Here is a 23,064-nt window from a genome sequence, read left to right on the forward strand (position 1 = left end):
ACCTATGCTATGGGTCAGTAAAGGAGGCATATATGTCACTTCCGCTACCTTCTCTGGGCCACGGAGACCACAACTGTGTGCATCTCATGCCCATATACAGAACTGTTCTGAAGAGGGAAAAGGTCTCTACAAAGGACATTAAAGATTGGACTGAAGAGTCTGTGCAGTGTCTAAAGGCCTGTTTCGACTGTACTAACTGGGACATGTTCATAGAGGCTTCTGGGGAAGACCTAGATCAGTTAGTCGATGTAATATATTCTTATGTAGCATTCTGTAGAGACATGATCATCCCATGCAAAAGGGTAAAAATGTATTCTAATAATAAGCCATGGGTCACTAAATCCGTCAAAGCCTGCATAAAGGCTAAGAAAGCCACAAAATATTTTAAGATTTTAATCCTTGGAGCTAAAAAGGACTACAAAACAATTCTGGAAAATAAAATGGCTGCTCACAACTTGGGCTCAGCCTGGTCAAGTATGAAATCCATTGCAGGCATCAGTAACTCATAAAAACATAAGCACTGTCATCTTAGAGAATTTTGATTCAGATTCTGACCTTGCAAATGCTCTTAATAAATTATTTTCCCGATTTGACACTTATGACTTCAGTACAGAAATACAGGAACGCAGTCATAATTTAGTCTATCACAATTACTTTGCAATTGATGAGGGTAATGTAGAAAAGGCATTATCTTCTTTTATGCAAATAAAAGCTGTGGTCCTGATAATATTTGTGGTAGACTGCTTAAGTTAGGTTCTAAGGAATTGTGCAAAAATTTTCATTATATTTTCAATAAGTCGTTACAAACCCAGCATGTTCCAAAATGTTGGAAGGATGCAGTAGTTGTTCCAGTACCCAAGACAAGGTGCCCCAAAGTACAGAATGACTTTAGGCCTTTTGCCCTGACATCTCTTGTCATGAAAACCTTTGAAAAACTAGTGAGAAATGAAATTTTAAAGAAGACACGGTCTGATACTGACCAATTCCAGTTTGCCTATAGGGCCACACAGAGGCGTTGAGGATGCCATAGTCACTATGATAAACATGCTTTGTAAACATTTGGAAGGTAAGGGAACACATGCTCAGCTTTTATTTGTAGATTTCTCCTCTGCTTTTAACACAATTCAACCCCACATTTTAACAGAACGACTATTAGAGCAATTTGATTCAAACAAAAATCTTGTGGGCTGGGTTTTAGATTTTTTAACTAATAAGACACAAAGAGTGCAAAGAGTCAATGGAGAACTGTCTGACCAGATCTGTTCCTCCACTGGCTCCCCTCAGGGCTGTGTTCTGTCTCCTCTTCTGTTCAGATTGATTTTAAAGTATGCAGATGATTCTGTCATTGTCAGCCTGCTACAAGGAAATAACACAGGCCATGGCCCAGTTGTACGGGATTTTGTAGATTGGTGTGAGTGGTCCTTCCTACAGATGAACATTTCCAAAACAAAAAAATATGTATGTAGACTTTAGGAAACTCCCGAGGGCTAAGGAACCAACTAGTATAAATGGTCAGATAGTGGAGTGTGTAGACAACTACAAATACCTTGGGACCATCATCGACAGCAAACTAAGTTTTGAGGCAAACTGTGAGGCTGTGTATAAAAAGGCGAACCAGCGCCTACATTGTAGGCGCTGGTTCATTGTAGGCGAAGGAAATTTTCCTCCTTCCATATTGACAGGAAGATGCTCACTATGTTTTATAGATGCTTCGTTGAATCTGTAATTTCCTTTAGCCTGGTGTCCTGTTCAGCAACCTACCCCTAAAAAATAAAAACTCACTGAATCAGATTGTGAGGTGGGCCAGAAGGTTAATTGGAGAGCCACAGCTGAACCTAGAAACCCTTTACACTAGACATCTACAGAGGCTAGTTGGGTCCATCCTAGAAGATGGATCCCACCCACTACATGGTGAATTCCAGCCCCTCCCATCAGGCCGTAGGTTTAAAAGGCCTGCATGTAAAACCAAAAGATATAGAGGTAGTTTTGTTCCTTCAGCTACTAAGACCCTGAACAATACTTACATACACTAATCTTTTTAAATTATGCACAGCCTTCCTTATCTATTTATTTATAAATTTATTTTTAATGTGGTTTTTATTCTGTATTTTATCAACGGTATTTTGATAGTACTATTGTGTACTTTTTATCTATATCTCTACGCCTGGAGCACTTGTTGTTATTGTTATGTCATTGTCTTCTGTCAATGTTGTCAATGTTGTCTGTTGTTGGGGATCAGCTCATTCAAGATGGAGTCACATGCATCTTGGATGGAGAACACATGGCCCTTTGCTCAAAGACAAAGAGTGTCATAAAACTCAGTCAATAAAAATCTCTTATCTTCCACACACCAGTGGGAAACCCACCTCAGTGGTCACTGTGACATGTGACCCCATGTAACCAACAATACAAAAGCCAGGTTTCCCCTCCTTCTTTCTCTTCTCTTCTCCATCTCACCGGAGGACACAGGCTCCTCTGCTCTCCCCTGCCCTTCTGGGTGCAGGATGGACACAGACGTCAGCTCTTCAACTGAAGATCCTTCAGCACAGAGCTTAACGAGCTTCCAGCAGCCAGAGAATCCACTCTGCTGATCTTCGAGCAGGCCCGCTCATAGCAGCCTGCTATCCTCCCATCAGAGGCAGTGACACAGAGCCTGCCTAAGGATCAACCAAGGATCCAGAGCCAGGTTAGCTCCAATATTACCAACCTCTTCCCTGTAGAACTCCAATCCTTCAATTTACCTAACTATTGATGTAGTATTGTGATTTATCAATTATTAGGTTAATTATTAATCATAATCCAAATTGGTAATCGGCTTAATTTATGAGACTGTTTTTGGAGGTTATGAATTAATTGTTCATTCAGAACTGATTGTTCTCCTCTGTTTGAGAGGAGTGATGCCCCGATTTGAGTTTGACTTGATTTTTTTACAAGAAATTAATTATTCCATAATTAATGAATTATTAATATTCTAAATTCATAACCAATCACGCTTCTAATCCCAACACTGTGTGCAGAGCCGGATTAACGCAAAGGCAAACTAGGCACGTTCCTAGGGCCCGATTGGCAGGGGGCCCAGACAGAGGGACAATCAAAACCTAAAAATGAATTGGACTAAAACTATCACATATAGAAATGACTGAAACCTGACTAAAACTAATAAGCGTTTTAGTCCAAAGACTAAAACTAAGACTAAATCTAGAATGGCTTCCAAAAACAACACTGCACAGTTCACCATCCAGAGAAACATCCAGACCAGTAGAGAAAACTGCTGAACAGTCCAGACCAGGAGCTGAGCTGCTGAGTGTTGAATACTAGAAAATGGAAGAGAGGTGATGCTTGTCCATGAAAATAAACCTCTTTACCACGACAGCACAGTTTCTCTTACTGCAGATTTTATTGATCTTTGTATATTTGACGACTTATTAAACTATTCAATTTAATCAACACATTTATTTAAAGGGGACATATTATACCCTATTTCCCCCATTAAAATAGTTCCCTGGTGTCCTAATGAACATGTCAGTGACATGCCTTGGTCAAAATACCATAAGGATGAAGCATCATAGCAGTTCAATAACCCTGCTAAGCCCGCCCCTTTCAGAACGCTCGGTTTTCGTGCATGGTCCCTTTACATGCAAATGAGACACAGGCAAACACACACCCACTTCTTCCAGGGGGTTTCTGATTTGTCCTCGTTACAGCGCTTAACAGCTCTATTCGTCTCCCCCTCCCTCCACTAGTTCTCTGACAATATCAACATGGCAGCGTGCGCAGAAAACAGCCAGAGTGCCGTCACAGGAAGAGACGTTCTACATAAGGATCGAGCCGAACAGTGCCGAACTGTTAATCAGTTAAAAACACTTAGGGACAGCACCACTGATCGCCAGCGGCGCGCGGCGAGCTGCATAAGCTGGCGCTGTATGTTACTGTATCAGACCGGTGACTATGCTCCGGAGACCTCGTCACCGCGGCACCGCTGATCGCCAGCGGCGAGCTGCCTAAACGCATACAGCGACCGTTTAGGCGGCTTACACTGTGCTCCACTGTGCAGCCACGAACAGCACACTTGTCCCTCCGCGTTGACATAATACCGCTCTTCCTCCCTCGCCTGCACTCTCGCAGGGACACAGTGGAGCTAAGGTGGAGCTCTCGAAGTAAACTTACTGGTGGGGCGGTAACATTCGCGGTGAAATGCGCATTCTGACGTCATAAGCGCAGGGAATTCAACATCGAGTGTTTTATCGCCTATACTTACACTTAGGGGAACCACGAAAACATGACGGAGTATTCTTTTTCCACACTTTGGTGACTGGTAGGGCCCCCAGAGTCCCAGATATAAGTATTAAAATGGTTAAAAAGTTGATTTTGCGTAATATGTCCCCTTTAAGATTGTCTGCAAAATGCAATAGCTTACATAGCAATGCTGACACCTATTGGTGATTTACTGGTACTACTGCCTTAACAATGACACTCCCAATGGATAAGATAAGGATAATTTAATAGCATTTAATAGAGCCTTGTAGTAACGTATAAATACGGTAATAAAAATCAAAAAATAGTCTGATAGATTGTTTAATATACGACACATGACTTATTTTGGCATACAAAGAACCAACTCGTAACCAAAGACTACGCTATGTAAAATGTGAATTAACTTCTATTAGTAACTTTGGTAAGTTTCAGATTTCAATTCATAAATAACATTGATGGAGGGGGCCCCAAAAAATACAGTCTAGTATAGTCTATTTATTTAATCCGGCTCTGACTCTGTGTATTGTGTGTATGCAGCCGACTCTTTTTACCTGCAGCTAAATCTACCCTTGGGTACAAATAAAGTTACCTTACCTTACCTTACGATGTGGAAGTGTTTGCGCTAGATGCGCGCCACCATGTTTGGTTTGATTGCACAATCTTGCGCAGTCTCAACCACATCTCACTCCTGACCTGAGGTCAAATCTAAAATGAGTCTACATAGGCTGTTAAAGAATATTGTAACTTTTAATGTTTGTTTTTGTTGCTTGAGTGATTTGATATCTTCAATCTGTCAAATATTCTTTTATATTTGAGTTTTTTTCCTTTCAGGTCACCGTTGCCCCCTGAGGTAAGCATGTACAGCACCATCACCACGGCAACATGACTGATATATTAGGGAGGACTCCGAGAGTAGCAGACTCAGAGTCAAGCTTTTAGACATAAAACTGATCCTGATGAGTTCAAACGTACTAGGTGAAGTGTGTGTGTGTGTGTGTGTGTGTGTGTGTGTGTGTTTCACTCATTCATCAGTGAATCAAATGAGTTTAATGTAAACTTGCATGATATCAAAATGAAATATCTAGATCTTGTGTCGCTTGGATGATATGATGCTATAAATAAAAACTGTCATTTTGATGACGTTTATGAGCGTATGAAACAGAACCATAGCTTTGATAAGGTAGCAGGTTACAGCAGTGGTGCATTCATTCTTTCACACAAATGCTCCAAGTATTTTGGGTTAGCTGCTCGCGCTGCTGCTGGAAGTTTCCTCCCGAGCTGATGTTGTGGAGTCGAGTGGAGCAAACTGTGCAGGATGATGGATCTGAGGTGAGAGCGCAGGTTTGTGATGCTGCTTCATCAACACCCGACACATGACCTCGCTCAAATTCTCCCACTCTCCATTTTCTCCTGCTTTAGATCCAAAATACTGACAAAATGACCAGCTTGCATTTTTCTGAGCAACTAAGTCCGTCACCATGTCGCTGTATCAAGCGCTTCGTGCATCACGCAGACAAATCCACTTCCACTGGGATTTTCTTTTCAAAATAAAATCCTAAAATTGCACGGCGGCCGTTCAATATTAGATATCGTCAAAAATATCAACTCTGGCGGCAAATATCGTGATATACGATAATATCAAATATCAGACCAAGACTAGTTTAATGTTCATGAAGTTTAAAAAAACAACAGCAGCTTCAGTCAGTTAACTCACCCCAGAGTCTCCAGTCCACAATGTGGACTCTCCAGTCCAGAACACAGCAGCTTCACTCCTGAATCCTGCAGATCCTGGTTGCAGCTCAGGTCCAGGTATCTCAGGTGGGAGGAGTTGGACTTCAGAACTGAGACCAGAGAAGAACAGCTGATCTTTGACAAACTGCAGCCCCTCAACCTGAATAAAGAATAAAAGATGAGACTTTAGACAATGACTGTGTGTGTGTGTGAGAATCAAATGAGTTTAATGTTAATAAAATTAAAGTTTAAAAAAAACAACAGCAGCTTCAGTCAGTGAACTCACCCCAGAGTCTCCAGTCCACAATGTGGACTCTCCAGTCCAGAACACAGCAGCTTCACTCCTGAATCACACAGACCATAGTTCTCACTCAGGTCCAGGTCTCTCAGGTGGGAGTTGGACACCAGAACTGAGACCAGAGAAGAACAGCTGATCTCTGACAATCTGCAGCGACTCAACCTGAATAAAGAATAAAAGATGAGACTTTAGACGACTGTGTGTGTGTGTGTTGTTGTCTGGAAGTGTAACTGTTTTTGTTCCCTATTATGAGGTTAAATCTTAAATGAGTCTACATAGGCTGTTTAAAGAATATTGTAACTTTTAATGTTTGTTTCTGTTGCTTGAGTGATTTGATATCTTCAATTGTTTGATTCTTATCTTGTGTTCTATTTCATTCTTCCTGATCGCCAGAGACGGTATGAAATACCTGGATATCCATCACGCGCATGCGCAGATTGAGACGTAATACCAACAAAGTCACGTGACCTGGGTGACGCAAGCGACCTGTATAAAGGTGGCTGGCACCCAGAGATCATCTCCTTTTCATCTTCTCGCCTATAGAGCACGGATTGTTGCTTTTTTTTTTGCCGCCTACGCCAGTAGCCTTGTAATCTCACTGGTTGGAGCTGCGGGTTCGGCCTCCAGAGGCTGCGTAGCCGGCTCTCATGCCCGCTGTGCAGATCACCAGGTAAGTATTGATTTCCCTCTCCAGCTGGCGTGCTTCGTTCCCACTTAGTATCTCCACTCAGCCCCGGTGACGAAGCACGGGGTGACTATGGTGTGTACATTGCTGACGGAACCTTCCGGCTGCTGCTGCCCGGTCTTGTGGAGGTGACCGGGGGTACAGTATTTGCACATAGTCGCAGTGGAGCTTTGACCAGAAACGTTAGCACTCGTACGCAGGCGCTGAAACACATGACATTCTTGGTACACAGTACACTTACACGATATTAACGCATTGCACTGACTACAAGCGGCAGAATTTTCTGCCTGTTTGGTGAAATGGAGCCAGGATATCTTTCTCCTCTCCATGACGCTTCCTCCTGTGGTGTGAAGATCACCTTCACTTCTGCAGAGCAGCAGTGTTCAGATCCTTCCTTACTTGGACGACTGGCTCATATTCACCCGCGAGTAGGCCATCCACAGCACAGCGATTGTGTTGAATCATGTGACCCAGTTAGGTCTTACTGTGAATTTTGTAAAGGGCTGTTTGGTTCCCAGCCAGCGAGTCGTGTTTATTGGGGTATGTCCTTGACTCAATGTTGATGAAGGCCTCCCCCTCCCCACAGAGGGTAGACAACATTCTCAGCATTGTCTCTCGTGTGCAAAGAGGCACGAGGCTGACATACGGTCTGTTTCTCTGGCTGCTAGGAAAACTGACAGCAGCAGCGACGGTCATTCCTTTGGGACTCCTCTCATTGCGTCCCTTGCAGGTGTGGCTCAATGGGTTGGACTTCGATCCCAGGAGGCACCAGGACAGAACTGTGATGGTCTCATGCAGGTGCCTTCGATCTCTCAAACCTTGGAGAAGCAGGCTTTATCGCTCCAGCGGTGTTCCCTTGGGCTCTCTTCCTTCCCGGCGGGAGGCAGTGATAACGGACGCCTCCCTCTCAGGCTGGGGAGCTGTGTGGAACCACAGAACGGTCAGGGAAACCTGGAGTCCTCGAGCACATATATGTGTTTGAGCTGCGTGCGGTGCACTTAGCCCTCAGACAATTCCTCCCTTTTTTGGAAGGGAGGAAGTCCGGTCGGACAACACCTCGACAGTTTACCATGTGAACCACCATGGGGGAACTACATTCGCTATGGGAGGCTCAGAGACTCCTTCAATGGGCCTCACCTCACCTTGCGAGCCTCAGAGCAATGCATTTGGCTGGGGTACAGAACGTGACAGGATCTTCTGTCACAGTATGGGGGGAGCATTTGGCATCCTCACCCGGAGCACCTTCAGCTGCATGTTTGGCCCCTGAAGGGCCGGACTCATTGATAAATTTGTGTGATCAGGCTGTTGGCGAGGCCATAACCAATGCTTGTGCGTCCTCGACTAGACTGCTGTATGCCAACAGGTAGAAACTCTTTTCTGTTTGGTGTGGTAATCAGAATGTGAACCCAGAGCATTGTTCTCTGCCTGCACTTCTTAGGTACTTGCAAATGCTGTTAGATAGAGGGCTCTCTGTCTCTACTATAAAGGTACAGTATATGTGGCTGCTATCTCGGCTCGACATGCCCATGTGAATGTTCAATCTGTGGGCTCACATGTTCTTGTGAACAGGTTCTTGAAGGATGCGCTCCGGTTACGGCCTCCACATGTTGTTCGGGTGCCTTCATGGGATTTGTTGGTCGTCCTGGAAGCCCTGTGTTCTCTTTCATTTTAGCCCCTGGAACATGCTGATCTCAGATGGCTGTCTGGTAAGACTGCTTTTCTTCTTGCCATTACATCTGCAAAGCGGGTTGGTGAGTTTCATGCCCTGTCCATTGCTGGGGACTGTTTGCGTTGGAGTTCTGATGAAGGGGTTACCATGTGGCCAAACCCCTCTTTCCTCCCTAAGAGGCTTTCTGCTTTTCATGTTAACCAACCAATCAGTTTGACAGCCTTTGCCCCGGAGTCAGGGATGGAGGGTCTACATTCTGATTCCAACTTACTCTGTGCTGTTTGAGCTCTGAGACAGTACATAGAGGTTTCGGCTGGGTTTCGTAAATCCGACGTTCTACTTGTGTGTCATGGTGGGCACAGCAAGGGCTGTGCCTTGTCTAAACAGAGGCTCTCACATTGGGTTGTTGATGCCATTTCTCATGCCTACAGGCTTAAGGGCCTTCAGATCCCTCCAGTGAAATGTCACCCGACCAGAAGTGTCTCCAAGTTGTGGGCTGCTTTGAAGGGGGTTCCACTGAATGACATCTGTGCTGCAGCAGCATGGGCTTCTTCCTGCACCTTTGCCCACTTCTACAAGGTTAATGTGGCCACACCCCATCCTGTGGCGACGGCTGTACTGTCTGTTTCTTTGGTCTGCAACTGAATTTCGATGTGAACGGATTCCTTGTGACTTTGTTGGTACGGGTCATCCAGGTATTTCATACAGTCTGTGGTGGTCAGGAAGAATGAAATAGAACGAGTGAAAAGTTGATTTAATGTCACGTGATGTGGGAGCGAACCAAGATTCAGCGTATAAATAAGGCTGCAAAACTCTGAAAACTGTAGTAGTAAGAAAAGCAGGGAGAATCTTTGACGCTCTGACCTCTGACCTCCTACACAGAAGGACTTGGAATATTTTCTTTTAACTTTACTTTCTTTTTCAACAAAAAAACAACAACTTTGAGATGTAGTTGCTTTCTTTTTCTTTTCTTTTTTTATTCATTCTTTTGTACCTGTTTTTACAAGAAAGACAATAAAACTGGAAAAACCTTTTGAAAGAAAACATCTTTTCTCATTTGGTTAATTTTTCTTTATATTTGACCACGAAAGACAAGAAGAGTTTTTTTCCTTTCAGGTCACTGGTCGGCCCCCTGAGACAAGCATATACAGCAACATCACCACAGCAACATGACTGATATATTAGGGAGGACTCCGAGAGTAGCAGACTCAGAGTCAAGCTTTTAGACATAAAACTGATCCTGATAAGTTCAAACGTACAAGTGTGCATTTTGGACTTTCTGGGTATCTCACAGGACTACTGGAATTAAGCCAAGTATCACTTCAGTAGGTCTTTCTTATTTGGTTGCTTTTTCATTATAATTGCTATTTTATCTAGCTGGGTTGTTTGACTTTTGACTTGTCTGTTTAGTTAAGGAGAAAGTTTGTTGTTGATATTTTGTCTTTTAAGTCAAAGAGAAAGTTGTTATTGTTGCTGTTTTGACCTAGTTTCTATTGAGCCATCACCATCACAAGGTGTGAAGTTTCATTGGCTACATGGGAGCGGCCAACACAGCTGTAACCAACCAGCTCCTAATCAGGTGTTTTTAAAAAAAAAAAAAAATCAGCATTCACTTTGAAGCGGCAGCTTCAGCGGCAGACACTTCAGACGAAGGCTCAGGAAGACAAAGACAAAGGAGTCTAAACAGGAGACTCAGGAAGACAAAGACAAAGGAGTCTGAACAGGATTCTAACAAGGAGGTTCCAGGTGAGGATGCCAAATGCTCCCCCCCCAACTGTGACAGAAGATCCACCCTAACAGAACACTTAGGTCCCAAAATACAGGTTTACTTGTGGTTTCCAGAGTCTGTAAGAGCAGAATGGGAGGCAGAGCCTTCAGTTACCAGGCTCCTCTCCTGTGGAACCAGCTCCCAATGACAGTTCGGGAGGCGGACACTCTCCCTGTATTTAAAGTTAGACTTAAAACTTTCCTTTTTCATAAAGCTTATAGTTAGAGCTGGTTCAGGGAAATCTGGACCATCTCTTAGTTATGCTGCTATAGACTTAGACTGCTGGGGGAATTACCTGTGGTGCACTCACACTCACTCTCTCACTCTCAGGGTATGAATATGACTTTTCATGTCATTAACCTTGTCTCTTTCTCTCCCTGTTTGTGTCTTTCCTTCCTTTCCTCTCTCTCTCTCTCTCTCTCTGTATTCTCATCTTGCAGGTTGCAGGATCCAGATCCAGTTTTCGAGGATATTGCTATCAAACATATACTCACCAGTATTATTGTGCTATAATTAAAAGTCGATATCAGTATAATTTTTTTCAACACTCTCTGCTGCTGCTTATATAAATCGCATTGTATTGCTATAAACATGTCATCATTGACTGTATAAACTTGTAACTTGATACAGTTGTTGTTATTCTGCTCCTGCTCTCTCTCTCTCTTCTGTCTCTACCTCATCTCCCTCTTGTCCTTTCTCTCCCCCCTTTCTGTCCCCCACCTCTCCTCTGTTCCCCATTTTCCTTTCACCCCAACCGGTCAAGGCAGATGGCTGCACATCTCTGAGCCTGGTTCTGCCAGAGATGTCTTTGCTGTTAAGAGGGAGTTTTTTCTCTCCACTGATGCCTACTGTTTGATCATTGTGTGAACTGTTGGGTTTCTCTGCTATCCTTGATGCTGTCTATGTACAGTTCCTTGAGATAATGTATGTTATGATTTGGCGTTATACAAATAAAATTGAATTGAATTGAACTGTTCTATCAGCACTTCCTTCAGCTGACTCCTTCTCCTTCATGCATCCCAACTCTTCCTCTCTACTCTGTCCTCCTCTCTTGACTCCCTCTGTCCTCTTACTTCACGCCGGGTTCGTAAGTCCTCCCCAGCCCCGTGGTTGTCTGACTGGTTGTCTGCGTGCTGAGAGAGCCACGATACGGGCAGCAGAAAGGAATTTAAAACACCCTGACAACCTGCTTTCCTATCATTCTCTTCTCTCCACCTTCACTGTCTCTATCTCTGCAGCCAAACAATCTTTCCATCAGACTGAAATTCAATCCTCTTTCTATAACCCCAAAAAACCTTTCTTGATCTTCTCTAACCTCCTTGACCCCCCACTCCCCCTCCTCCCTCCTCCGTTCTACCAATTCACTTTGTTAACTACTTCACAAAAAAAGTAGATGACATTGGCTCTAATTTCCCAACCCCACCTCCTGATCTCACCACTCTAACAACCACAAATTCATTTCCTTCTCTATCCTCTTTCACCCTGTAACAGGGTAGACCTGTATCAAATAGATTAATGCATTTTGTGACACTAGTGGTGGATTTGGTGGTGCATGTGTGGGTGTGGCTTCACAGTGTGTGTGTGTGTGCGTGTGTGTGTGTGTGGTGATTTCATGGTGATGGGCTGATCTGAAACAGGTGTGCTGGGCAGGATTTCAGCCAGCTTAATTACCCCCTCACACACTCTCTTCCAGTCTCCCTCTGCTCTTCTCTGTGACAGGTACCTGTGTGCATGTGCTCTGAGGTTTCTCTAAGAAACTATCATGTGAATGTTTATCTTGTGTTGAGTCTCCCTCTGCTCTGCTCTGCTCTTCTCTGTGACAGTGTGGCGTGTGACGTGGGCTGGAGTTGTCTTAAGACGGTTGGTCGGACTGGAAGTAACTACAACGGCTGAACAGCAGCGCCTTGCAGCCACACAGTGTAGTGCAGCAGTCATCAGCAGCACAGCATGCGGCGTCAGCAGTGATAGCACAGCCACACCGAGTCAGTGCACCAGTCGACCAGCGGACCCAGCCTGCCAGCCTGGTGACAGTGAAGCTCAGCCACTCACCAGGCCACACGGAACCCACACCTTCAGTCACCCCTTCTAGTACTTTTAATTAAATTCCCTTGGACTCAATTTGCTTTTTAGATGTTTATATGAATAATAAAAGACTCGTTAAATTATACCTCTGTCTTGTTGTTCCCTTGCCCATTATCCACTGGCTGGTCAATTGCACGAACCAAGGAACACTTTACAACCCCTCTATCTAATCAAGTTCTTTCCCCAATAACCTCTGCCCGCCCCACCTCCTGCCCCCTTGACCCTATTCCTTCTCACCTTCTTCAGTCAATTGCTTCTGATCTTCTTCCTTTCCTCACACTTCACCGCATCAGTAAACCTCACCACTCCTCTCACCACGTAGCGCCTCCTGGTGCAGGCACTAGTCGGGGCACATCCGGTTGCGTACATTCAACCGCAGAAGAACTACTCTCGTTGTAGCTGCTGAGATGCAGAGCATCCACCGTGCCAGAGGGGGGGCTGTGTATCTGAGAGCTGGCCTACCAATTACGTCACTTCCAGGTACCTGGCCAATCACAGGACAGTGGGAAAGCTCTCGTTGGCTGGCCAATCACAACACAGTCCACGTTCTGGGGGTGTGATTTTGGTCTGAAACAGCGCGGCTGACGAGAGCGTCAGTGAGGAGATATTTTGATCGGGTAGTTTGCAGCAACTAGGAGGTTTTTAACCATGAAAACAAGTTAATATAGGTAAGTAGACCTCCATAACTAACATATATGTGCGATACGAGCATTCGATGTCACCTTTAAAGAGGCCAGAGTGACACCCCCTCCTTAAAAAACCCACCCTTGACCCGTCTGAAGTAAATAACTACAGACCTGTCTCTCTTCTTCCTTTTCTTTCCAAAACTCTGGAGCATGCTATCTTTAATCAACTCTCTTCCTACCTTCACCAGAATAACCTTCTCAATCCTCATCAGTCTGGTTTTAAGGCTGGTCACTCAACCGAAACTGCACTTCTTGCTGTCACTGAGCCAGGGCTGCCTCTCTCTCCTCTGTGCTCATCCTCATGAACCTTTCTGCAGCGTTTGACACAGTTAACCATGAGATCCTTACTTCCTCCCTTCAGGAACTAGGTGTCTCAGGCTCTGCACTTGCCCTACTCTCATCCTATCTTCAAAACCGAACATACAAAGTAACCTGGAGAGGATCAGTGCCGGAACCCTGTCCTCTAACTATTGGGGTCCCTCAGGGTTCTGTCCTGGGCCCTCTCCTCTTCTCTCTGTACACCAACTCTCTTGGTTCTGTCATTCACTCTCATGGTTTTTCCTATCACAGCTACACCAATGACACCCAACTCATTCTCTCTTTTATCCACTCTGAAACACATGTAACAGAACGGATCTCTGCTTGTTGCTAGACATCTCTCAGATGTCTGACCATCACCTGAAACTCAATCTCGAAAAGACCAAGTTTATTTTTCTCCCAAGAAAGGGCTCTCCCACCACAGACCTGACCATTACCCTCGACAACTCTGTGGTAGCTCCTTCTCATACCACAAAGAACCTGGGTGTGACTGGACGACCATCTGTTCCTCACTGCCAACATTGCTGCAACAGCTCAATCTTGCAGATACATGTTGCACAACATCAGAAGGATACGTCCTCTTCTAACCCAGAAGGCGGCACAGGTTCTGGTTGCACATCCGGTTGCGTACATTCAACCGCAGAAGAAGAAGAACTACTCTCGTTGTAGCTGCTGGGATGCAGAGCATCCACCGTGCCAGAGGGGGAGCTGTGTATCTGAGAGCTGGCCTACCAATTACGTCACTTCCAGGTACCTGGAAGTGTACCTGAGATGAAAACAGCTGGTCCAGGCTGTTGTCATCTCAAACTTGGACTACTGCAACTCCCTCCTGGCTGGTCTCCCTGCATGTGCCATACCACCCTGCATGTGTCATACCACCACTGCACCTCTGCATGTGCCATACCACGTCTGCAGCTCATCCAGAATGCAGCAGCTCGACTGGTCTTCAACTTACCAAAGTTTTCTCACAGTACACCGCTCCTCCGCACCCTTCACTGGCTTCCTGTAGCTGCTCACATCCACTTCAAGACTCTAGTGCTTGCGTTCCATGCTACACGGATGCGGTCCAGCCTACATCCAGGACATGATCAAAACCTACACCCCAGTCCGCCCACTCCGCTCTGCATCGGCAAACTGGCTTGCTGCCCCCTTACTGAGAGGATCGCAGAGGCATTCAACGAACACAAGACTGTTCACTGTCCTAGCTCCCAAATGGTGGAACGAGCTCCCCATCAACATCCAGACAGCGGAAAGCCTCCACATTTCTTCCGACTCTATGACGGCGACAAAAAACAAAACAAAAAAAAAACGTATACATCGCACTTATGACTAGCACTTCATAGTTTGGCTGACTTGAAGCGCTTACTTACTGCTAGCTCTTATTTGTACCCAAATGTTTAAATGCACTTATTGAAAGTCGCTTTGAAAAAAAGTGTCTGCCAAATGACATGTAATGTAATGTAACATACTAGGTGAAGTGTGTGTGTGTGTGTGTGTGTGTGTGTTTCAAATGCGTTTAATGTAGACTTGCATGATATCAAAATGAAATATCTAGATCTTGTGTCGCTGAAATCTCTGGATATTGGATGATTTGATGCTATAAATAAAAACTGTCATTTTGAATGATGTTTTTATGAGCGTATGAAACAGAACCATAGCTTTGATAAGGTAGCAGGTTACTGCAGTGGTGCATTCATTCTTTCATACAAATGCTCCGAGTATTGTGGGTTAGCTGCTCGCACTGCTGCTGGAAGTTTCCTCCCGAGCTGATGTTGTGGAGTCGGGTGGAGCAAACTGTGCAGGATGATGGATCTGAGGTGAGAGCGCAGGTTTGTGATGCTGCTTCATCAACACCCGACACATGACCTCGCTCAAATTCTCCCACTCTCCATTTTCTCCTGCTTTAGATCCAAAATACTGACAAAATGACCAGCTTGCATTTTTCTGAGCAACTAAGTCCGTCATCAGGTCGCTGTATTAAGCGTTTCGTGCATCACGCAGACAAATCCACTTCCACTGGGATTTTCTTTTAAAAAAAAAATCCTGAAAATGCACGGCGGCCGTTTAATATTAGATATCGTGAAAAATATCAACTCTGATGGCAAATATCGTGATATACGATAATATCAAATATCAGACCAAGACTAGTTTAATGTTCATGAAGTTCATGAAAAAAACAACAGCAGCTTCAGTCAGTGAACTCACCCCAGAGTCTCCAGTCTACAATGTGGACTCTCCAGTCCAGAACACAGCAGCTTCACTCCTGAATCCTGCAGACCATAGTTCTCACTCAGGTCCAGGTCTCTCAGGCGGGAGGAGTTGGACTTCAGAACTGAGACCAGAGAAGAACAGCTGATCTTTGACAAACTGCAGTGACTCAACCTGAATAAAGAATAAAAGATGAGACTTTAGACAATGACTGTGTGTGTGTGTGTGTGTGTGTGTGTGTGAGAGAGAGAATCAAATGAGTTTAATGTTAATAAAATGAAAGGTTAAAAAAACAACAGCAGCTTCAGTCAGTGAACTCACTTCAGAGTCTCCAGTACACAATGTGGACTCTCCAGTCCAGAACACAGCAGCTTCACTCCTGAATCCTGGAGATGGTTCCAACTCAGGTCCAAGTCTCTCAGGTGGGAGGAGTTGGACTTCAGAACTGAGACCACAGTAGAACAGCTGAACCCTGACAATCTGCAGCCCCTCAACCTGAATAAAGAATAAAAGATGAGAAGTTGCTGCTTGAAACCAGTCAGTGTTTGATCATGTGTTCAGAGCTGAGACCAGGACTTCACACGGAGTCTCTTAGAGTTCACAATGATCCAGTCTGTGATTCTAGAAAAACAACACACATGAGAAGACATGTTGACATTTTCATCAACATCTTCTCTTGTTGTGTTTGACATGAAACATCTTTCATGTTCTACATGAACATGGAGTCACAGTGAGGTGTCCATCATGTCCACAGTCTGAGTGTGTGGAACACACCTGGGACCTGGACTCATGTCAAACTCAGACATGTTGGTCCAACCCGGCCCAGAGACACAGACCCGATCAGCACCGACAGCTGATGGTTATTAACCAGCTAACGTCACTCGACTACTCTGTGTTTTAATGTAACGTCAGCAGACTTCTCTGGATCTGAACACGGACTGGTTCTGATCAGGTCTTTGGGTTTGCTTTGACCCGTGTTGGAGTCTAATCAGGTTTAGGTGAAAGCAAAAAGAGTCAAAGTCACATGAAGAGAAAGTTAACAATGAAACATTAACAGTAAATAAGTGTTTTCATTCAGTTCAAAGCAAGAATCACAAGCAGCTGATAAATCTGCACTTTGAACTTTGATCATTTAAAACATGAGCAGAAAAACAACACAACTGACTCACAATGTGAGAAGAATGAGAAGAATATTTGATAATCATCACTGACTGATGATGTTATTGATCATGTCTGAACTCACCGAGCCTTCCTGCAGTTTCTCACAGCTGGAATCAGTCTCTGTTTTCCCTCGTCTGTTGTGTTGTACTTGTTCAGGTCCAACTCATCCAGAACCTCCTCAGACATCTGCAGCATGTAGGCCAGAGCTGAGCAGTGGATCTCAGATAGTTCCTTTCCTCTGTTCTTTGACTTAATGAACTCTTGGATGTCCTGATGCACTGATTGGTCGTTCATCTCTGTCAGACAGTGGAAGATGTTGATGCTTCTGTCAGGTGAGATGTCCTCTGTATTAATCTTCTTCAGGTTCTTGATGACTCTCTTGATGATTTCTGGACTGTTCTTAGTCTGACCCAGCAGACCTCCTAAGAGTCTCTGGTTGGACTCCAGACAGAGTCCATGAAGGAAGCGAACAAACAGGTCCAGGTGACCATTTTCACTTTGAAGTGATTTCTTCATGGCTTCTTTCAAAAACACATCTAGAGAAGTGTAACCACCATCATCTTCATCATCATCATAATTATCATCATAATAGTTAAATCTCTTCCTGTCATGGTCTTCTTGTCTGAAGAAGTCCTGCAGTACCTCTGTCTTCCTGTTGGTGAAACAGTGGAACATGTAGACTGCAGCCAGAAACTCCTGAACGCTCAGATGAACAAAGCAGTAGACTGTTTTCTGGAAGATCACGCTCTCTCTTCTGAAGATCTCTGTACAAACTCCCGAGTACACAGAGGCCTCTGTCACACTAAGACCACACCGCTCCAGGTCTTCTTGGTAGAACATGATGTCTCCTTTCTGCAGATGTTCAAAGGCCAGCCTCCCCAGCTTCAGAAGAACGTCCCCGTCGGCCTCCATCAGCTCCTGTGGACTCATCTCACGTCCTTTATCGTACTTGTTCTTCTTCCTCTTTGTCTGAACCAGCAGGAAGTGTGAGTACAGGTCTGTCAGGGTCTTGGGCAGCTCTCCTCTCTGCTCTGTGGTCAACATGTGCTCCAGAACTGTTGCACTGATCCAGCAGAAGACTGGGATTTGACACATGATGTGGAGGCTCCTGGAGGTCTTGATGTGTGAGATGATTCTGCTGGACAGATCTTCAGTTCTGGATCTCTTCCTGAAGTACTCGTCCTTCTGGTCCTCAGTGAAGCCTCGTACTTCTGTTACCCTGTCAACACATGTAGGAGGGATCTGATTGGCCGCTGCAGGTCGTGAAGTTATCCAGACGAGAGCCGAGGGAAGCAGATTCCCCTGGATGAGGTTGGTCAGCAGCACGTTGACTGATGACCTGAGTGTGACGTCAGAAACCAGCGTCCTGCTGCTGAAGTCCAGTGAGAGTCTGCTTTCATCCAGGCCGTCAAAGATGAACAAAGGTTTACAGACAGCGAGCTCCTCTGCTCTGACCTTCTCTAATGTTGGATAGAAAACATGGAGCAGCGAGAGAAGACTGTGCTGCTGATCTCTGATCAGGTTCAGCTCCCTGAACGAAAGCACAATCAGCAGATTCACATCCTGGTTTTCCAAACCCTGGGCCCAGTCCAGAGTGAACTTCTGCACCGAGAAGGTTTTTCCAACACCAGCGACGCCGTTGGTCAGGACGACTCTGATGCTCCCCTGCTGGTCAGGTAAGGCTTTAAAGATGTCGCAGCACTTGATGGGAGTGTCCTGGACCATTTTCTTCTTGGAGGTCATCTCCAGCTGCATCACCTCATGTTGAGTATTGACCTCTTCACTCTGTCCCTCTGTGATGTAGAGCTCAGTGAAGATCCTGTTCAGGGGGGTTCTACTTCCTCTTGCATTAGTTCCTTCAGTCACATGTTCAAATCTCCTCCTCAGACTGATCTTATGTTCATCTAGAACCTCCTGCAGACCAACATCTGCTGAAAGACAAGAGACAAATAATCTGAGCATCTGAGGATTATTTTCATCAGTGTCATGTTTTTCTGTGACGTTGTTGTTTTATGTTGTTTGTTGTCCAATGAAAAACTACATTTTCATTGTAATGAATTGAATAACTCTTTTCTGAAAGACTGAAACGTTCTCGAACAGGGGTGTCAAACATACGGCCCGGGGGCCAGAACCGGCCCGCCAGAGGGTCCAATCCGGCCCACAGGATGAATTTGTTAAAATTTCACACTATGATTACAATCTAAACGTAATGTCAAATACAATATTTTTCTCTTCCAGATACCTGTGACTAAATGTTTGTGCCTTTTTAGATCCAGTGTGATGTGTAAATAGTACATTCACGATATTGTTGAAATTGCACTTATATTTCTCAAGAAATGTCATGTTTTTTTAAAATATCCTTCATTAAATCTAAAACAAACGAGAAAAAAAGCAAGGAGTTCTTGTTGTTCATAGGTTATTATGCTATTATTTTACTATCTTTACTGGTCTGGCCCACTTGAGATCAAATTGTGCTGTATGTGGCCCCTGAACAAAAATGAGTTTGACACCCCTGTTCTAGAAGAACTGTGATGATTGTGAAGGAAAGAGTATCATCTGCATACAAGAGAACAATCATGAGAGAAAAGCAGCAAAATGAGGGTAAACCTTCATTTCTTCAACCTGCAGGGGGCAGCAGAGAGTTAAACTCCATCATCGAGTTAACATGAGGAACATTTCTAACTTTTAAACTGTTTTCTCCTGTTTTTCCATTTCTAAAGTCTGCTAGTGCTGATGGGAGCTGCTCTCCTTATGAGTCTTACTCTGTACACTGATGCTCTTTGGTCCACGTCCTGTCCTGGGTCTTTTCCCACACTGGGGACAGCAGGAGTCTCCTTGTGGACCAGACTGGTCCCAGTATGAGGAGATGCAGCGTCTGCAGAACCGGTGACCACAGCTGGTGGAGACTGGATCCTTCAGGACGTCCTGACACAGAGGACAGCAGGACATGTGCTCGTCCACAGAAACAGCAAACTCGTCTCTGTGAAGACATTTCTTTATTACTAACATGTCAGGGACAGGTGGACATGTGTCTGTGAAGACATTTCTTTATTACTGACATGTCAGGGACAGGTGAACATGTGTCTGTGAAGACATTTCTTTATTACTGACATTTCAGGGACAGGTGGAAACGTGTCTGTGAAGACATTTGTTTATTACTGACATGTCGGGGACATTAATATGCACACAGTGTAAGTTATATAAGTTTACGTGTTGAAACTGGTATCGAACATTTTTGATTGCTACCCAGCCCTACTCTCTGACTCGTCAATGGTTTGACTCATTGATCAGTTTCATCAGATTCTGAATCAGTTCCTCACACACACATTTACTTCACGTGTGTGTGTGTGTGTGTGTGTTTCTGTCTTTGTGAGGACACTCAGGTTTGGTTGTGAACCTACACTTTTATGAATCTGACTCCTTCACAGGACAAACTGTCTCTTACTTTGTCTCTGAGGCTCCAGGTTCATGACTGAAGTCTGGAGGGTGTCCCACAGACCAGTCACTCTTCACAGACAGACCGCTGGGTCCTGCAGACTCTGCTCTCCGTCTCTGGTTCTGATCTCTGCAAACACAAACATCACATCCATCACTGATGATGTTCTCTTTAAAGACACTTGGATCAGAAAGCAGCCTCAGTGTCAGTGTGACCTCCACAGTGATGTTGTTAGTCTTGCGTCTTTCAGGAAAATCATTCAGAAAGGACACATTTACCTCACTGTCGTTGCGTGGATGGGACACTCACTGTATCCAGCCCGTTCGCCCCCCTCCCCCCAGTCTCCGCTACAGTGCACTTAAAGTAATTGCCCCATTGCAACAGAGCCTCCATCATAACCAATGTTATAACAATAGGTATCAACTTTCCAATACATGCAAATATCCATGGAAATCTTCATCATTATGCGGGAGCCTCTGTGCTGTGCTACACCACAGTGAAACCGCTGCCACCATTGACAAACGGATTGACGTGATGCGAGTGCTGTTTTGTACAGGGGTCTCAGACAGCAATTTCCTGAACATCAGCTCAATGTGAAAAACTTTTAATGACTTACTATCCTTAAATAACTGGTTTCTGCTTCTGATTTAGTGATTACGCAGGATCACATGACCTATATTTAAACACCAAACCAACATTAAAGAGGCACTTGACCACTGGAAACAGGTCAAGAGAAGGAAGATGTACACGATGACATACAAAAAAGCTTTATTTTTCACTTTGCTACAGTCTTATTTGAACTCTTAATGCACCACAGACTCTATGGAATGAGATTTGTGTTCAAACAACACTTTTCACGAAGCAAAAAATATCAATTTAATCATTCAAAAATATGGTATTTTATTGTTTTAAAATACACTTGTTCTTTGCGCCGTGGTTTTTTGTTAGTGGGCAGGCCTTAGGAAGCTGCCTGCTGATTGGCTACTGAGTTTTGGAGTGACAGCTCAATGGACCGTCACTGTCACTGTCCGTCTGGACAAGTTTTCCCCGTCGACATCCGACAAAATAATTGTAGTATCTAACGTTTATGATCTGACAAATGTTAGATAATTACAATTATTTTGTTGAATGTCGAAGGGAAAAAACTTTGGGAGCGAGTTTCAGACGGACAGCGACTCCAAGCCTGTGACAACTTCTGGTCCATTATTTCAGAAATATGAAGAATGAGTTGAAATGACTAAGTAAGTCCATGTCAGCTTTATTTTCTCTCTTTGATAATTATTAGTAATTAATTTCACGGATTCTAATTGAATTCACTATAAGATGAGCCCGACCTTCTGTTTGTATTTGTTCATATTATTATTTTCATTTATTCTATTTTTTGCATTTGTGTTTATCACACAACCAAGTGTGTTGTTGTCTTGTTCTAAGTGCATTGATTGCAAGTTTCCTCATAATCAAAGTTTTCATGACAGTTGGTCAAACAGCTGAAAGGTGCATTACTGCCACCTGGAATGATCTGCTGCTCACACGCTTCACTGGACACACTGTCTCTTACTTTGTCTCTGAGGCTCCAGGTTCATGACTGAAGCCTGGAGGGTGTCCCATAGACCGGTCACTCTTCACAGACAGACCGCTGGGTCCTGGAGACTCTGCTCTGTCCTCGTCTTCCTCCACACAATCACTCATCTGCTGGACTTCAGTCATTCTGAGAGAGAAACAGACTGTCTGTCTGTCTGTGAGCTGACACAGACAGACAGACACTTACAGAGTTCATTTGAGTGAAATAACTTGTTTTATACTGTAAACTGTAAACATTATTTATAAAAAGCATGTTTTCTCTTTGTTGTTGTCATTAGTTATCCTCACTTACTTATCACTGCTCCACTAAAAGAATCGTATTGAAAGCACTTTAAAGAGTTACTTCTCAGTTGATTGAAAATCTCCTTCCTGTTTCCTGGAGGACGTCTGATGTGGATCTGTGTTCAGTCCAGTGACCAATCACACGAGAGAAAACTGTAACACAGCAGCAGTTTTCTGTTAGAGAAGGTGTTTTATCAAATCTGCACTTCATGTTACTTGTATGGAGCTCAATCTCCTGTGGCCACACTGAAGGTGATTGAGTGACATTTGTGTGCTATAGCAGCCTATGGCCAGTAGATGGTGCTAGCCTACTCTGTATGTTATTGAAGGGCTGTTGTCTGCATTGAAGTCAGCTGAATGGAAGATAAAGTTTCATGTGTTGATATCATGGATGTATTATAAGAACTGGATAGAGCTCCGCCCCCTCTGCCTTGAAGACAATATTGTCATGGTGGCCACTTGTGGTACTGCAACAATAAATACTTAAGCAGCCCAAAAAGCAGTTTTCCCATCGACCACAATAGTAAAAGAGACGCCTATAACACTGTTCACAGGACACCTCGAGACATGGACACAGACATGTATAGATCTTTATATTCTATATTTTTAATTCATGGAGTTTCACATTTGTAAAACCTTCCTAAAGGCCATAAACAGCCCAGAAACATCTTATTTCCCAGAGTGACGTCACAGGTGTGTACGAGCACAGCAAAGAGCGGTTCCAGAGGCAAAATTATAACGATAAGTTAGCTTGATTTGTAAACCACCTACAAAAACAGTTAGAATTTCAAAATGGAATTGTTTTTTTAATCATCATAAAAGTAATAAATGTTGTCATTATTTTCTTGGACAATAATATATAAAATCCCTGAGTTCTGTGACAGCAACATTTTTGATGATAAGCA

The 23,064-nt window shown here is 44.1% G+C and overlaps 1 protein-coding gene across 4 annotated transcripts in view; it reads right to left on the reverse strand.

Annotated features, from left to right (window-relative positions):
- The window catches only part of LOC131469774 (NACHT, LRR and PYD domains-containing protein 12-like), a 39,587-nt gene that overhangs the window by 10,803 nt on the left and 5,720 nt on the right, over positions 1–23,064 (reverse strand). Inside the window, exons 2-10 of one of the 4 annotated variants that reach the window (XM_058645090.1) lie at positions 22,221–22,312; positions 21,855–22,039; positions 20,306–20,425; positions 19,623–19,840; positions 16,943–18,791; positions 16,021–16,194; positions 15,697–15,873; positions 6,272–6,445; positions 5,969–6,145 (exon numbers count right to left, since the gene is read on the reverse strand). In XM_058645090.1, coding sequence (XP_058501073.1) covers positions 5,969–6,145; positions 6,272–6,445; positions 15,697–15,873; positions 16,021–16,194; positions 16,943–18,791; positions 19,623–19,840; positions 20,306–20,425; positions 21,855–22,003 — 3,038 coding nt within the window. In that variant the 5' untranslated portion in view covers positions 22,004–22,039; positions 22,221–22,312. Of the gene's footprint in view, positions 1–5,968; positions 6,146–6,271; positions 6,446–15,696; positions 15,874–16,020; positions 16,195–16,942; positions 18,792–19,622; positions 19,841–20,305; positions 20,426–21,854; positions 22,040–22,169; positions 22,313–23,064 lie in introns of all 4 variants that reach the window. The other 3 variants (XM_058645091.1, XM_058645089.1, XM_058645092.1) reach the window with 3 other exon arrangements.

Source organism: Solea solea, chromosome 12 (genome assembly GCF_958295425.1).
Source record: "Solea solea chromosome 12, fSolSol10.1, whole genome shotgun sequence".
NCBI lineage: Eukaryota > Metazoa > Chordata > Actinopteri > Pleuronectiformes > Soleidae > Solea > Solea solea.